Source organism: Scophthalmus maximus, chromosome 9 (assembly GCF_022379125.1).
Source record: "Scophthalmus maximus strain ysfricsl-2021 chromosome 9, ASM2237912v1, whole genome shotgun sequence".
Classification (NCBI taxonomy): Eukaryota; Metazoa; Chordata; class Actinopteri; order Pleuronectiformes; family Scophthalmidae; genus Scophthalmus; species Scophthalmus maximus.
This window is the reverse complement of record NC_061523.1, coordinates 21,919,418-21,935,956: the sequence shown is the minus strand read 5'-3', so window position 1 is coordinate 21,935,956 and position 16,539 is coordinate 21,919,418. Positions and strand designations below refer to the sequence as shown.

General features: G+C 41.7%; 1 protein-coding gene across 2 annotated transcripts; it reads left to right on the top strand.

Annotated features, from left to right (window-relative positions):
- The first annotated feature begins 4,585 nt into the window (after positions 1 to 4,585).
- On the top strand, positions 4,586 to 12,422 carry pcgf1 (polycomb group ring finger 1). 2 transcript variants are annotated; one of them, XM_035650573.2, is made up of 9 exons: positions 4,586 to 4,742; positions 6,103 to 6,208; positions 6,340 to 6,492; positions 6,651 to 6,722; positions 7,432 to 7,537; positions 8,036 to 8,078; positions 10,607 to 10,690; positions 11,943 to 12,023; positions 12,233 to 12,422. In XM_035650573.2, the coding sequence occupies exons 1-9, from the start codon at positions 4,656 to 4,658 to the stop codon at positions 12,281 to 12,283; spliced, it is 783 nt and encodes a 260-aa protein (XP_035506466.1). In that variant the 5' UTR covers positions 4,586 to 4,655; the 3' UTR covers positions 12,284 to 12,422. The 2 variants fall into 2 exon arrangements, with proteins under 2 accessions (XP_035506466.1, XP_035506465.1); XM_035650572.2 differs by having other exon boundaries at positions 10,604 to 10,690.
- The last annotated feature ends 4,117 nt before the right edge of the window (positions 12,423 to 16,539 follow it).

Genomic DNA, 16,539 nt, shown 5'->3' with positions numbered 1-16,539 from the left:
TTCTGTGAATTTTCCAGATGATTCATACCCCTCCAGTTCGAAGGAGTTTCCTCATGCATGGTTTGATTAGGCGGGGTAATAGTTAACATCCAACCGAAGGACAGGCAGGCAGACACAGACACAGAGAGAGAGAATATGTGCTTGTAATACATTCGCTCTCTGTCTCTCTCTTTTTTTTCTTTTTAAATGTCTGTCACTTTAACCCAACAGGAAAAAAAAATGATACTCAAATGCTATACCTGCCTTTGAAGTCCTGGCAGGCGTTTGATCCGTCAGATAAACTAATTATTCCCTAATAAAAGTGAAGGACGGGAGAAACATCACTGGCAAACCTACAGACACGCCAAGGAAATAGATCTATTGTCCATGATTTTGACGTGAAGTACTGACAATGAATTAAAGGATCTGCCTTGATCCTCTCCCTCGCCACCGGCTCTTTTGCCTCCACACACACACACACTCTCCCAGCTGGTGGATTTTGCCACGCTGTGGTCCTCCTGCGCCTCCAGGCCCTCAGGTTATTTGGATATCGCGTGGAGTCAAAGGCCTGTCAATCAGATAAGCAGTGACCTCGCAGACCCAGCAGATAAGACGTTACATGGCAAGAGGAAACGGCAGACGGCGGGGGGGGGACAGGGCCCAGACTATGAAGGTTCGCTGAAGCGAGACTGATCACGGCGGCTCTTCAAAACTAAGGCTGCCAAGATTGAAAAAACATATTGCTTTTGATTTTCCTATCTCGCAATTTCAATTGGAAGTGATTCGCACCTTGCTTGTAAGCACATTCGCTCAATTGTGTGAATGGAAAATGGAACAAGAGTGAATAGAAATGTACATTGTAGCCAGTGGTTTAGGTTTCGAGTTATTCTCCGAGTAATATTTCTCAAAAATCCAAAGAAAAGCTGCGTCAATTATGAGTCTTATAATTGTCACCCCCCCCCCCCCCCCCCCCCCCCCCCCCCCCCCCCCCGAGAAAAAACAAAGCGCTCATGCCAGATTTAACATTCTCAATAAACGGCTCTCGCACACTCTGCTGCTGCTGCTGCTGCTGCTGCTACTGCTGCAGACCCACTGAGGTGGTAGGAATAAGGCGAAACTTGCCAGTCATTCCGTTACACTGGGAAATCACAAAAGGATGAATGAAGGGAGAGAGTCTTTGTTTGGGGATGGCAGCTTTTGGGTGGTCCGCAGGTTGGAAGGCCTCTGGGAGGGATCAAGGAGAGACCTCCGCATGTAATACCAAAACGACGACCTGTCGAAACAGGGTAGAGACGCTAATTCTGCTGCAACTCAGCCACAACCAAGAATACATTTCCCCCCCTCCCCATTTGGAAATTAATTTTTCCACAAAACTAGTACTTCTCATTCTTCCCCTAAGTGAATAATTGTGAGAACGTTTTTGGAAAAACAAACACAGATTCTTGCCCGCGTCTGAGTAAGAACCTCAGATATATTGTATATGTGTATGAAAAAAAACACAAACTGTTGGTTTAAAAATGTTCTGGTCCCAAACACACAAGCCGCACGATTATCTGCAGAAAAAAAATGTCGGCGGAGGCCACACACACACACACACACACACACACACACACACACACACACACACACGCTCTTTCATTTCATCAGCACCGTGCGTCATATTCACACAATAAGTTATAAGCATATTTAGGTTCTGGGAGCTGCCCAGGACGACGACCACAGTCCTCCGCTGTATGGCTGGCCACTGGCTCGATGCTTCAGTGCTTTTCTCAAGGGCCCCCTTGATGGTTGTTGTTGAAGGAGGGGGGAGAGAAGTGCTCATTCAACCCCTCCGCCCCCCCTTAAAACAGTCTGGGGGTTCAAACACATCAGTCACAAGCTCTCCTCCGAGTGGAAAAGGGGGTTACCGCTGCAAAGATTAGACCCGTAAAGCCAATTAAACTCATGTTAGCTCCGTCACAATATAACAATAAGTTTTAAAACCTAATTAAATGATATTATTCCTCAAGTGTGCATTGTTAAATTGCATCACACTAAAAGTTGCATGTTTGAATTTTCATTTAAATTAATCTCATGCTACTGCTTTGATTCCATTGCTGTTTTGTGTGACGCGACACAGTGACGGAGCTCTCGTTTCATTTACATTTTGACAGAAGACGTATTGTAGGATCCACACAGTGGTGCCTGACATAATTTACCAGATCTAATTGGATTGCATTGCAGCCCACCCCTGCCTGCGCACTGTATAGGTCTCGGGACGTCTGGAGGATTCAGGTTACAGGACCCACCGCATTCTCTTGTGCTGCCGAGGATTGTGGTGGGTTTAACAGTGGGTTTTTTCCCACACTTCACATTTTACTGCCCTTTGTCCCGGAGCACCTTTGGGTTTTGGTTCCATCTTATAGCACACTTTCACCCTCCAAGTTAATCTGGGCCAGGCGCCAAATACAAACATAAATGTGTCAAACTTATCAGGAGGCGTCAAACATAGAATGAAGCACTGTATACTGTATAGCCCACACATGATCCCATCATGAGTAGGTGTGTAGTCAAATAAACATGAAAATTAAACAGATAATGAATGTAAGAATATAATACCAACTGCTATAAGAGATTTTTTTTCCTACATATTTATGAGGGCATCTCAAAGGCCTGACCCACTGAGCAAGAGGTCGGTGTAGTGACGTCGGAAGTTTTAATGGCGCCTTCTGCTCAACAACCGTATTATAGTCAAAACTACTCAGAAGACTTGGTGACACCTCTTCGTGTGACATTAAATCAATACCTGCAGATGCCAAAGGCCGCAAACAACTGGCTGAAGCGTGTGCCTGCAGTGCCCTCTATTGTTCAGAACGGGGACTAATAAATGGAGCAACACTGGAAAAAAAATATGATTAATTGCACAGCAAAACATAAAGAGCAACTCCTTGCATAATAAAGCCTGTAGGGACAGAGAATTAAGCAACGTAGAGATTCAGACTGTGTTCCTTTCAAGATTAATCTTCATAAACAAAGCTTTTAATGGCCTGGATCCACAGTACATATTATATTTGCTTTCACTTTACAAACCAAGCAGAACTCTTAAGCCCCGAGACAGCAACTTCCACTTCATGCCTTTATTCATGTTGTACTTGTGCACCATATTACCTGATTCCAGACATGCATCTGCACATTTTCTTTAAAAAAACCCACTTAATTTATTTATTTTCAGTTGAGTAATCTCGCAAAGGGATTTGTTTGTATCTTATGCTATTATTTTCACGTGTTTCCTCAGACATCCAGAAGCTGATATCCACGGATACAGCCGACATGATCAGGTGATTGTCAATTGACAATAGTTTGTGTGATTTCCTTCAAAAATATCAAACATTCACTGGTACCAGCCTCTCAAATGTAAACACTAGCTAGTTTCCCCAGTTTTCTGTCTTATAGTAAACACAAGCTCTCTGAGGTTTTTGATCAGCTGCTCAGACAGCAGAATCTATCTGCGTAAGGGAATAATGGTGGACACATACATCCAAAACAACCAATCAATTATCAAAGAAAATATTCATCAGACTTAGTGATTGTAGGTTGCAGCCTTATAGTTGATAAAACGGATTAATGTTACCATGGTGCAGATGTTCGGTTTGTTAATCCCTTGACAGCAATTAGGTTAAACACAACACTGAAACATTCAAGGTCTTAAACCTGGATTTTCACACATGGGACTGAGGAGCAGATAGAGGACAAGTCAGTGTTGCAAATCTGTTACAAATTTGCTATTAATCAGATTATGAAGATGCAAATGAAAACATTACAAATCCAAAATTCTCTCAAGCAAATAATACTAAAGTAAGTTGTATTAGACTTACATCATTAATGCATCCACCATGTGGCAGTGCACATTTTCTCTCAATTGTCACAATTGAACCCTGGAATCTGTCATAATCAAACACAAAACAACATTAACATTCAAACAATGTATGCCATATATTACTAAATAAACATTTTAAAGGTGAAAAAGTCCATCTGAACTCACATCCTATACAAACATTTATGAATTGCTATATTTCAGTTTTAAGGCTCAGCCTCACGTAAGGGTTAGAAATTGATCTTCATCAAATTAAGATAACTGTTACATCCAGGTCGTTGTTATCCAAGAAAAGTTGGTTGTCAAGTATCTACAACCGTGTCTTATTTTCTCGATTAATCGATTAGTTGTTTGGTCAATAAAATGTCATAAAATGGTGAAAAATGTTCATCGTCTTTCCCAAAACCACAACATGATGTTTTGTTTTGTCCACACACCAACGATATTTAGTTTACTGTCATAGAGGAGCAAAGAAACCAGAAAATATTCACATTTAAGAAGCTGAAATCAGAGAATTTACACTCTTTTGTCATTAAAAACTACTTCAACTGATTTTTATTATATTATTTATTACTTATTTATTTTTGTAATTAAATTAAAATGTGTCAGCCGACATACAACAAAAAATATACGCCTGAAAAAAATATAAATATCTCTTAACTTCTTATCTATTAACTTTTCGTTGAAGTGACATGTTATTCATCGGTTCATTTAATGTATTTATTCCTTGTTTACATCTCGCACGCAGTTTCCCGCCTTTTCCGGCTCGCGTGAAAAAAGGGGACACATCCGGTTTACCCGGAAGTAGGCATAATTCCCAAAGATGGCGGAGCAAGGTCCGATGGCCATAGCGATGCGGCTACGAAACCAGCTCCAGTCCGTCTACAAGCTGGACCCGCTGCGGAACGAGGTGAGCGGCCGCCCGGCTGGTGCTCCCCCGCCGCGGGGAGCGACCCTGTGCGGCGGAGGGGGGGTCGGGCTCCGGTGGGGGGCGAGATAAACACGCGCGCGTAGACGGTAGATCGTTGTCTTCTCTGATGGAGAGAGGGAGGGGGGGGGGGGCGATGCTGAAGAGAGCCGTGCGTGAGCATGCGTGAGCGGCGGTGGTGATGCGGGGTGGGGGTGGGGGGGTCCACCCGTGTTGTCCTGCCTCAACGTGTCCGGAACCCACCGTTTGTTATTCCTCTTATTTCCGCCGCGTTCATTGGTTCAACCGTGAATTTATAAGTAGTTAAAAAAAAAGCGCCGTGCGAGCGACCGGTGCACGGCGGGTGACCCCGTAGTCTCTCTCTCTCTCTCTCTCTCTCTCTCTCTCTCTCTCTCTCTCTCTCTCTCTCTCTCTCTCTCCCGTCGGCCGGTCTGTGCGTGTTGAACGGGGAACAACGACACCACGTTGTTCACAGGAAGTTTGTTTCTATTGGAACCGTTTCCTCCTCCCGCTCCGCTCCGGCCCGGTGGTCCGGTCCGGGCTTTTCCTCCGGGCCGGTTCCACTTTCCTACCTTCCGACGCGGAGGTCAAAGGTCAGTGCCCGCTGCCCCTGGTATCTGCGGCACTTTGTCACGATAACAAGTGATTTACAGACGAGGAAACTCTACGTTTACGTTTTGCCGTTTAAACTTTAAAACTGCAAAGTCCTTCCTCCCCTGTCCGCTCGCTTCTCGTCCAGCTGAGCAAGTCATTGTATTTTAACGATGACAACATAGCACAAATAACACAAAATCCAAATACATGACAACAGCCGCGCTCTGTATTGTTGTATTGTTGTTGTTCACGGCCGATATGGCTGTGAAAGGCAGATATCGGCCGATATTATCTGCCAACATGAGCCTTTTATGTGCATTTATGTTTATATTTTAGGTAATTCGAGTTCTTTTTATTTGGTTGTATTTGTCATTTAATAATTTATTTATTGATAAACTTATCAAGCCTCAATTACATTTCTTTGTCATTAAGGTTTTGATAGCGACATCTTAGAATCATACATACATGACCACACCTTAACCAGCATTGATTAAAATCCTTCCCTTCCCATGAGAAGAGGGTTTAGTTTAGAGTCGGGTCATTCTGTGTCGGATCGGACGGAATCGAGGAAAGTGTTGGTCGCAGCACACATACGTCAACGTAATATTGAATAGATCGAGTGAATGTATCTTTTTAATGATATCGACAAGGATTGAACAAAGCCTGAGACGATACTCTTCACGTATCTGATTTGAGTTGAAAGTTATTTTGTAACTTTAACCCACTTTTTCTTTTGTCATCTCAACAGGAGGAGGTGAAGTTGAAGATCAAGGACCTGAACGAACATATCGTCTGCTACCTTTGTGCCGGCTACTTCATAGACGCCACGACAATTACAGAGTGTTTGCACACATGTGAGTTTGACCAGAGCGGTGATCATTACTCATGCTATTAATTTGAAAAAGAGAAAAAAAAAGTTATTTCTGCCATTTTATATGACTTTATATAACTGTTTTGACTTTCTCTCTCTCTTTTTTTGCTCTAGTCTGTAAAAGTTGCATCGTGAAATACCTGCAAACTAGCAAGTACTGTCCGATGTGCAACATCAAGATCCACGAGACGCAGCCGTTACTCAACCTGAAGCTGGACCGAGTGATGCAGGACATCGTCTACAAGCTGGTGCCTGGACTTCAAGAAAGTATGTGGAGAAAAGTCTGCTCGCTGAAACACTCTTCGCTGAACACTAACAGCTGACTGAAGTGTTTGGAGCTTGTGCACTTTAAAATTATAAATTCTGATTGTTTGTTTATTCAGTTGCATTTAATCCATGTTCTTTTTTTTCTTTTTTTTTTACAGGCGAAGACAAAAGAATAAAGGAGTTTTATCAGTCACGTGGGTTAGAGAGAGTCATCCAACCTGCTGGGGACGGTAAGTTTGTGATTACGCTTTAGGCCGCACTACATCCACACTACTTCAGTTCAGTTTTATGACTCATCACTGTTGCTACATTACGCACGCCGTCTACACCGCTGTGGAGTAATCCAGCCCCTAAAAAGGGAGAAATATGGAAACACCGATTGCCCCGTCTTAATTTGAAAGCAGAGAAACAGAGATGTTTGGAAATGATGACGCAGTCGTCCGTCTCTGCTTCCTGGTTGGCTCTTATCAGCGTTGGTAACACTTACCGTCAGTTACGTTTCCACCGCGTCGTCGGTCTAAGAACATAAATCCCTGCTCTGACTCTTCACTGTATCCGTCCGTCATTCGTCGTGTTCTCTGCAACTAAGCAACCAGAGTTCACACAGTTCGTCTGGATGAAGAGAAGTTTGCATTTTTAAAATGCTTTATTAAAAGTAAAACGTATTGGTACGGATGTAGCCTTAGGTCAAATTAGTGTTGTCGTTTTTTTTTTTTAAATATCCTGTTTTTGTGAAATTGTTGGTATAAAACTCTCCACTGAGGGGCAGTAGTGGGACACCTGCCACATTTATGCAGTAAAACTCTTCACCCTCTCAATTATTTGGATGATGATTTGTTGGGTCGACCACGTTGGAATGACCTGGAGATGCAAAAGAACAGTGATCAATGTGTTTTTCTGTTTGTAAAGTTCAACTTTATTGATTTCTCTCCTCTTCAGACGCCCTCCCCGATGCGACAGGTTTACCGTACACCAGCTTCGACCATTCTAAAGCTCACTTCTACAGATACGACGAGCAGGTGTCGCTGTGTTTAGAAGGACTAAGGTAAGTCTCTGGAATCATCTCATATCTTAAGTGAATCTTTTTTTTAATATATTATTTTGCTGGAGCGGCCATGGTGACAGTCGAGTTTGTGATGAAATGGCTCGGCCCAGTTGGACTTTTGAGCATTGAGGGAACATTTAATATCACGTCATCAGGTGACGTAAACAGCAGATCAACAACTGTTTTCCTTTCCCGTCTTGACTAAACCAAAATCCCAAATGTGTCACAACAGAAGATTTTTTGATTACTTTCGGATCTAACGACCAAATACTATCAAGCACATGTTGACGCACTTAAAACGGCAAGTGCAAGTTTATTAAAATGTATTTAATGACGTTCGGCAGAGGAATGGCCCCTGATTTAGAAAATTCCTTGATCCGCCCCTCGTTTAAAATACATTCCCTTTGACACAAGTCTGATATGATAATGAGAATATGTAGGTGACTGTGTTTCTGTGTATTTTTCAGTGCCGTCTCTTCTGTTCTTGTCTTTCTACAGTTCGTCGTTTGCTGGAAAAGATAAAACAAAACTCACTCTTCAGGTGAGTCGCAAATACCAATATACAGTCCTACATGTATTCAGGGAAAAGTCTTTGTACTTAGAGAAATGGTTGTCGCTGTGACTTGGCTCACAGCCTTGCTTCCAGTTAAAAAAAGAAAAGAAGTAAAAAGGCCCTAACAAGTAGATTTCTACCCTTAACTGCTAAAGCAAACACATGGAACAATGACATCTGCAGCGACAGCAGAAACCAGCGCTCTGAGCTGGTGAAGTCTGAGCTGCCGACGAATCCTCACACTCTCAGAGGGACGTGGATAAGTGAGACACGGATAAGTGAGACGAGTTTACGCAAGTGAAGCATAATAATAATAATAATAATAATACGTCTTTATTTCCAACCCACAACCACTAACTGCTCAATAATTGCACTTTAGTTTGTTTTTTTTGTTTTTTTCAACCTACATTGTGGAGCTTGTAGGGGCCAAAGTGTTGACTTGAGCCCAAACATTACACAGCAACATAATATTAAGAATAAGAATAAGCAAGAGGCAGCAAATCTTTCATCAGGGTTTGGCCCTTTCAGCAGTTTAAAACAAGACTGATGGATTCAAAATGTCACTCTTCAAATTGACTCTGTCCTTTGAATATCTGAACATTTACAACTTCTGTCCTGTTTAAGTTAAAAAAAATCTGGCATGTAAGTCAAGTTTATTTATTAGATGATCAAAGTGCGGCACATTAAAAAAGACTTGGAGAGAAGTATTTGAAATAATTATATTGAAAAAATAAAAAGAAAATAAAGGCAAAAAACTTAATAAAAACAATTTAAGGAAACTCAAAAGTCTGAGGAAACACATGGGTCTTCAGTTTACCCTTAAATACGTCATTTCATTTCAGTTCATTCATTTTGCTAACGCTTTTTTTCCAAAGCGACTTACAACCATCAAGGCAGGTGTAGCATTAAGTGCCGTGCCTAAGGTCCCACACAGGGATGACCTGGAATCGAACTGCGACCTTCTGTACCAAAGTCAGCGGTGTGACCCACTAAACTAAACCAGTACAATAGAAGGGGAACACGTAATTGTCAATGGCGAACTCTTAATTTTTGATCACCTCAATTCCTCTCCACAACCCTCATTGTGCGACGGACTGCAAAGAGTTTGTTCAGCCAGCAGAGGGCGCCACAGATCAACAAACTACCCTGTATGTTCCTGCTTGTCCTATTTAGGGTTCAAATCAAGAGTCCAGATTTTTCCCCAAATTTTTTTTAAACTGGTACATTATAAAAAGAGTATATTGAGAGTATTTTTCCTATATTCCCAGCATAATATGTATGGATGATGTTGTTTATTTTATTTCATTTGGTCGAGATCTTATGTTCAAACAGAGTTTGTGTTGTTTTGTTATTTTAAATCCAATTTTGCAGTTTGTGTCACACATGAGGTTGGAATTTATGACTTTTATCCTTTTTTAGTTTTGACTGCTGCGAGCGTCAGGGCATCATTAACCACTCCTATACATAAAATGTGTTTATTCTTTATCTAATGTTACATTATAATAATAGTGATACAGTATAGAATATTTTCATCTCTGACTCGTGTTTAGTTGTCGTTCTATCTCACCTTTTGTGTGATGAGCTGAAAATGAGGATCATTCAGCTTCAAATTTTGAAAACAAAAGACTAAACCCTGAAGTGTCACGCTGGCTCATTTTTCCAACACAAACCTGAGTCATGGTAGTGATATGGCTTTAAGTTTTGACCTTTAACCCTTTTGTTGCATGTCACTCTCTCATGCTGATTGGACACGCAAAGCACCAATCCATTCGCCCTCGATTTTTTTTCTTTTCTTCACAGAGGTGGAAATTTTGGTAAATGATATTTCTGCCCCCAGCCTTAGAAGAAATACCGTCTTGTGCTGCGCGCAGGCGGAAAGGAAATTTAGCTCTATGGCTTAATAGTGTGTAATAAGTCAACCGAGACGGGAACGCGTCCAGGAGAAACCCGGGATTTATTTACGCCGTAAATCTAAATTGTAACGGCGGCGTGGCCACGTCCCGTCGATACACTGCTTCCTCATTATTAGTCTGTTTTTCTTTACACGCTTGGAAATGTGTTAAGTGTTGGGTAGACATTTAAAAACATATTTTTTTGAAAGACAGCCGCCTGCAAGCGCTAAGTGTTCCATCCAAAACTGAGCAGATATTTATTGACTTGTCAGGCCTTTTATTTTATTTTTTTTAACTTTCACTGAACAGCAAACGCAGAAATGTGAGTCAGCACCAGTTGATACTGTTGACGCACGAGTCGAGTCGAAATGTGGGACATTTTTCCAGCGTTCTGTCGTCTGTTGGAGTAAAACGGACGGACACGTTAACCTGCAGCGTAAATAAGAAAACAAGACGTCTGCCCGACGACCTCCCCGGTGACCACAAGTGTTGGAGCAGTAAAGACTTTATGTGAATGTGTCTTTGGCAGGTCACGTTGCTTCGCAAGAGATTAACGGTGTTTTTGTTTGTCTGTCCTTTCTTTTTCTTTTTTCTTTTTTTTGACGACCTTCTTCACTGCAGCAGAAGTTTGTTCGCTGTTCGGTCCGAGCTGAAGTGAGACACCTACGGAGAGTTCTCTGTCATCGGCTGAACGTGGAGAAACACCAGGTCAGTCCTTAAATAATCATTGGATGGAAAGGAGATGTTTACGTTACACTCCAGAAAAAGACGAACTACAATCTGCTCAGTTGTGAGACAAAGTCATGGAAGACAAATGTCACATTTCTAACAAAAAAATACATGAATAATTTCTGGAGCCTAAACGTTATCATCGGCCAACTGATATGAGCCTTTAAATGTGCATTCATGTTTTACATTTTAGGTAAAATAAATGTTTATTTTCTTAATTCAACTTCTATTTATTTGGATGTATTTGTAATTTTTTTAAATTTATAGTTATTTATGATAAAGTTTATGGTCAAACAAAAATATCAAGCCTCAATTACATTTCTTTGTCATAAAAGTTTGATATTGACAGATTTAAATAGTGCTTTTTTGTTATCCTTTGTCAGTTATTCAACATTTACTTGAGCACATGTTGACAAAATGTACTAATATGATTCAGTATTTATTGTCATATACTCGTTAACGGTGCAAACATCAATTTTTTTGTATCGGAGCCAACTCAACCTTTCAAAGAGTAGAATGATGATAATACAATATTAATATTCTTACAGACATCTATAGATGAGAGGACGTATATTATAGTGGCAATAATTAGCTTAAGTTTTAACATCAATTAATATCGTTATAGATTTATAGAAAAATGTAAACGTATGAAAATGTAAGGAGTTAGAAAATGCAAAGTCATATACTGGGACATTCCGTCAAGATGCTTTATATTAATAGTCGGTAACCCTCAAGTAACCATAGCAACATCTGTACAGCTCTATGCTACATAGCGACTAGCGCCTTTTTAGCTTACAACATACAAATTCCTAAAGAAATGGTTCAAAGTACTGATCATAAACTCTGAGACAATATCTGTGTCATGTCTTGCATAGAATAGAATCTAATGAAATGAAAAGAAGCATTGTGTTTGCCTCCGTCATGAGGTTTTAATTCTGCTTCCCTTTCGTCTTAAAATGTTTTTCATTAAACAAAAATCACGGTGGTGAAGAAACGACCACACCCCAACTATTGTTTGGTATCAGTCACGTGACCCTGGTCTCTCGGAACGAGTATGTCAAATAATATATCACATATCAAATATCAAACTTGCCCTAACTATGTTTTTACTCTTGCGAAAAGCGGGGCGTCACATCTTCTGCTAACAGAACATCCTGCCTCACATGTAAAAATAATCACAGACGTTCAGATTCACCTTCACATCTGTTTGTGTGGTCTCTCCCCCCTATAGGTCCAGATGTTGTTCAATAACGAGTCGCTGCCCGATCACATGACCATGAAACGATTATGGCTCTCGCACTGGTTTGGCAAGGTACAGTACCGCCGTGTCCACTGGTGCCAACAAATGTCAGACATTCCTTCACACATGAACAGGTTTTCTTGTTTTTTACCACACTGTGTAGAAGTTCTCAATCTGTAAACGTAACAGTCCAATGACATTATTTTCAAAACGAGCATTTCAACGTATCCACTGAAATAACTCACATTTAATAACAATATTTCATATGTTTCTCTCCATAGGCCCAACCGTTAGTGCTTCACTACACCATCAAGGACAAACGGAGCAGATAGGATTTTTTTTTTTCAGTTGGACGAGAGCTGTACATATTTTGTACTATACATATTCTATTTTAATAGTGTTTGTGTACATATACTTATTTTCCTTGTTTTGTATTTTTGAAAAATAAATTTTAAATGGAAAAATTTAAAAGCGATTGAATCGGCTTGCTTTAAAGGTACAGTCTGCTTTTTTATTCTATCTGCAGAGAAGCTTCAACATCTAACTGTGTGTGTGTGTGTGTGTGTGTGTGTGTGTGTGTGTGTGTGTGTGTGTGTGTGTGTGTGTGTGTGTGTGTGTGTGTGTGTGTGTGTGTGTGTGTGTGTGTGTGTGTGTGTGTGTGTGTGTGTGTGTGTGTGTCGGACATGTTAAAATCAAAGTAAAGATTTAAATTTGAGTTTAAAACCTTGATATTATTTAATTTTTTTTAAATAGAAGCATGTAAGTGCAGTGACTCTCCTTGTGTTTTGTACAAGTTATTCCATTTAAATCTCAGACGTAAAAACACGTTCCCACCAATCACCACAGGAAAACATAATATCGACTTCATATAAATACAGATATGAAACGCTAAGATATTATTGCGTGATCGTCAGCCCAGTAGAAGTTCCTCCGGCTGCCGATATAGTCCAGAGTCTTACGTGGACATCTGGACACTGGCAGTTTCTTTTTCTTCCTTTCTCTACCAAACTGCTCGGCTCGTGTCCAGTTTGCTCGCGGGACCGTGATCGAACGGCTTTTTTTTTTTCTTTTCTTTTTTAAGTCCCGACTCCTGCCACACATCCTGGACTCGGCCATTTCACTTTATGCTCTGGGTTTGTTTTTGGAAATAAATCTTCTGCCCCCGAGTCGCAGGGCCCTCGCAGGATTCTTTTTTCTAGCTGCCTTCCGGCCCTGTTGAGCTCTGCTGCGGGGTGAAGCATCGCCCCACGGCACGCCAACGACCAGACTCCTCGTGGCGTGTTCGTCGGTGGCGTGTGGTGATTATAGCAAACTGTAATTTCATATGATCAGTCAAGACGTGTTAATTTACTCTCATCAGACCATAGAAACTTCTTTAAACCTGCTGAATCCTCTAGACAACAGGTTTGTGTTTCTCCTTCGACGTCTTGGCGTCCTCCCTGCTGCTTCTTTTTTCTTTTCTTTTTTTTTTTAAAATGACCTTACGGTAATCCGAGCGATATCCGGTGTCTCACTCATCTCTTGAACTGCGGCGTTCAGAAGTCGTGTTGCAGATTTCCTTCGAAACGTTTTCTTCACGATTAACATTTCCATGTACAGGTTTGTGAACTCATCACAGTTCACTCACGACTCGTTCTCGTGATGACTTGGATACATGTCAAAGCCAAGGTGGGAAAATATTATGTATGCAATCCTTTTTTTATTTTGTGTTTTATATTTTTAACTTATTCAAGTCAACTTTAAAGGAGCCTCGTTTGCCACAACAGTGCCACAAAAAAGATTTAATTTTAGTCACTGCCATTAAATTTGCTAAAATAATGAAATATGTATTTTTTTTAAAACATCCTTAGAGGGTGAATCTATGTCACCACAAGGTCGATCAACGTCTGTCTCAACTTTTAATAGGCGTCATCTTTCTTGACCCACTCAAGATAACTGTATGAACATGGAGTAAAATCCTAGTCCTCCTTAGAAAGTCAAATTACATAAGTGGGTTTTTTTTGTTTTGTTTTTACGACACATGACCTTTGACCTTCCTCACTGCATTTCCGTAATGTTGCAAGAGTCCAGATTTGTTGCGGCACAGACTTTTTGCGTGTCTCTCGTATCACGAGCCAAACTCCCCCAAAAAACTCCTGGAGCCCACATTTCCAATAATGCAACTCCGACAGCATCTTTCATCAGAGCCCCGCCTGCCAAATGAATGCCCACATCTTTCACAAAAAGTCCATACTCCCGGTTTATATTGCGAGGGGGGGGGGGGGGGGGGGCTCTCTGTTCTGGATTTACGGACTGCAAACTCGGAGGGAGATAACGCTTGTCATGCTTGTTTTTTTCCCCCCCAGACTTCAGAAAAGCTCCTTCCAGAGACGATATCTTTTCCACGGGCTGCGTCGTTCTGCTTATGATGTGTAAACAAGAGCGTCATGTGTCAAACCACTGGGCCCCTTTTAAGCAGCATACTTGCCATTTACAAAAAAAGCGGCTAAGCCCAGCTGGCATCCCCCCCCCCATCTTTTAAATGTTTATGTGACGCACTAACTGTGGTGGTATTTCATTGCACAGTTTTTTAAGGGGCCTCGCAGACGACGACCACTGTACGAAAAAAAACCTGGTGGAGGACCTGCAGCTCTGCCCGGCGACGGCTTAACGGGGGATTTGTTCTCGCTCTCTCGACTCCGAGGCTTCGTACGAAAACAGAAAAAGCTTTGCCTCCATCTATTCTAGACCCACACAACTTCTTTTTACATCTGCAGAACTTCACTGGCCACAACAGTCTCTCTCTCTCTCTCTCTCTCTCTCTCTCTAGTCTGTAAACCACACACTTTGTTTTTGCACTGATCTCAGAGACGCAGTCCTCCCAGATGAACACTAGGTGGCAGGCTTGGTTCTTTTTCAGACGTGAGGGGGAAAGTGTGTGTGTGTGTGTGTGTGTGTGTGTGTGTGTGTGTGTGTGTGTGTGTGTGTGTGTGTGTGTGTGTGTGTGTGTGTGTGTGTGTGTGTGTGTGTGTGTGTGTGTGTGTGTGTGTGTGTGTGTGTGTGTGTGTGTGTGTGTGTGTGTGAGATAACGTACAGTACACAAGCCTTGTATCTTATTTTCACAAAGACATGCCACATAAATAACAACAGTAAATGTGCTCGGTGAGTTATTGTTTTTCACATTTTCAGATAATTTTTCTGTTTGTTGTTTTATCTCCCACGCGCCTCTGCGAAGGGCAAAACGTCAGCGGCTCGGTGGCGTTTGTGCGTGTGTCTGAAAGGTCAAAGGTTAGACACGGGAGTGTCGATCTCGTACACGAGAGGAGATCTCATCTTCATCGGGGGCCAAAACAATTTTCCAATTCAGCGCGTTAGAGGTCGACAACCTGGAAGACGACGAAGACGAGGACGAAGACGAAGACGACGGCTGCGGAGCGGAGACGCAGCCTCTCGTGACTGAAGGTAACATGCCCTGGAAAAAAACAAAAACGACAAGTCTTAATTTTCCCCAAATTGTTTTGTTGAGATATTTTTCCTTGATAATATCTAGACGTTAATATGAACCCTTAGTTTTTTTCCTCCTTTCTTTAATCAGGCCCCTGTGGCCAATGTTTCTGAATGAATAATAATATAACCTCCATGACGAGCTGCACACCAGGCAGCAGCACACACACACACACACATACATGCAAATGACCCCCCCCCCTCCCCCCCCTTTATGAAATCCTGAGCACGTCCCCTCAGGGAACTCTTGTGATGGAAAAGAAGAAAAAAAAAATATCCCCCAATGTTAAGATTTTTGGCTTTCTGTTGGAGCTCGGTTAAAAGAGGCCTTGTTGTCTTTCGGCTCCTCTGGGCTCCAATTTTTTTTTAAATAATTTAATAAAAAAATAAAACTGTGCATCTGCATGTGGCCCCCGGAGGCCCCTGGTGTAAAAGAGAGTGTGTCTCTTTGAGAAGGATCATCTAAGCTTTTTGTCTTTAAATTCCGATCCAAGACAGGAATACTGCTCTGTAGATGTGATTTACCTTCTAATGATAAGCTACTGATATTGCTGCTGCTACTATCAATGACAAAACAAAACGTTTTCATGGTATAAGTTGACCAGTATCCTTCAATTAAAAATGTGATAAGTGTTATGGCGGCGCCATAAAGGAATATTGGGCCCAGTTCTAAAGAGAGTAATGCTCTTCTTTATGGGTCGTTACAGTTTTACCAGCGGGAGTTTCAGGGGCCGAGGACGTATTTTATTATTATTATTATTATTATAAAGCACCGACTTTTATTTTAAAGCTCCGTCCGCCATGAGAGAGGAGAGAGAAGGGAAGAGATGAAGGTAGAGAGGAGAGAGGAGAGGAGGGAAGAGAGGAGAGGAGAGGAGAGAGGAGAGGAAAGAAGAGAGGAGAGGAGGGAAGAGAGGAGGGAAGAGAGGAGAGGAAAGAAGAGAGGAGAGAGGAGAGGAGGGAAGAGAGAGGAGAGGAAAGAGAGGAGGTAAAAGAGGAGAGAGGAGAGAGAAGAGGCTCCACAGTAAAAAAGGACCTACTTGACTTTTCAACCTCCACGATTCCGGCCGATTACTTCTATTGTGAGCTTCAGTCTGCTGCTGTC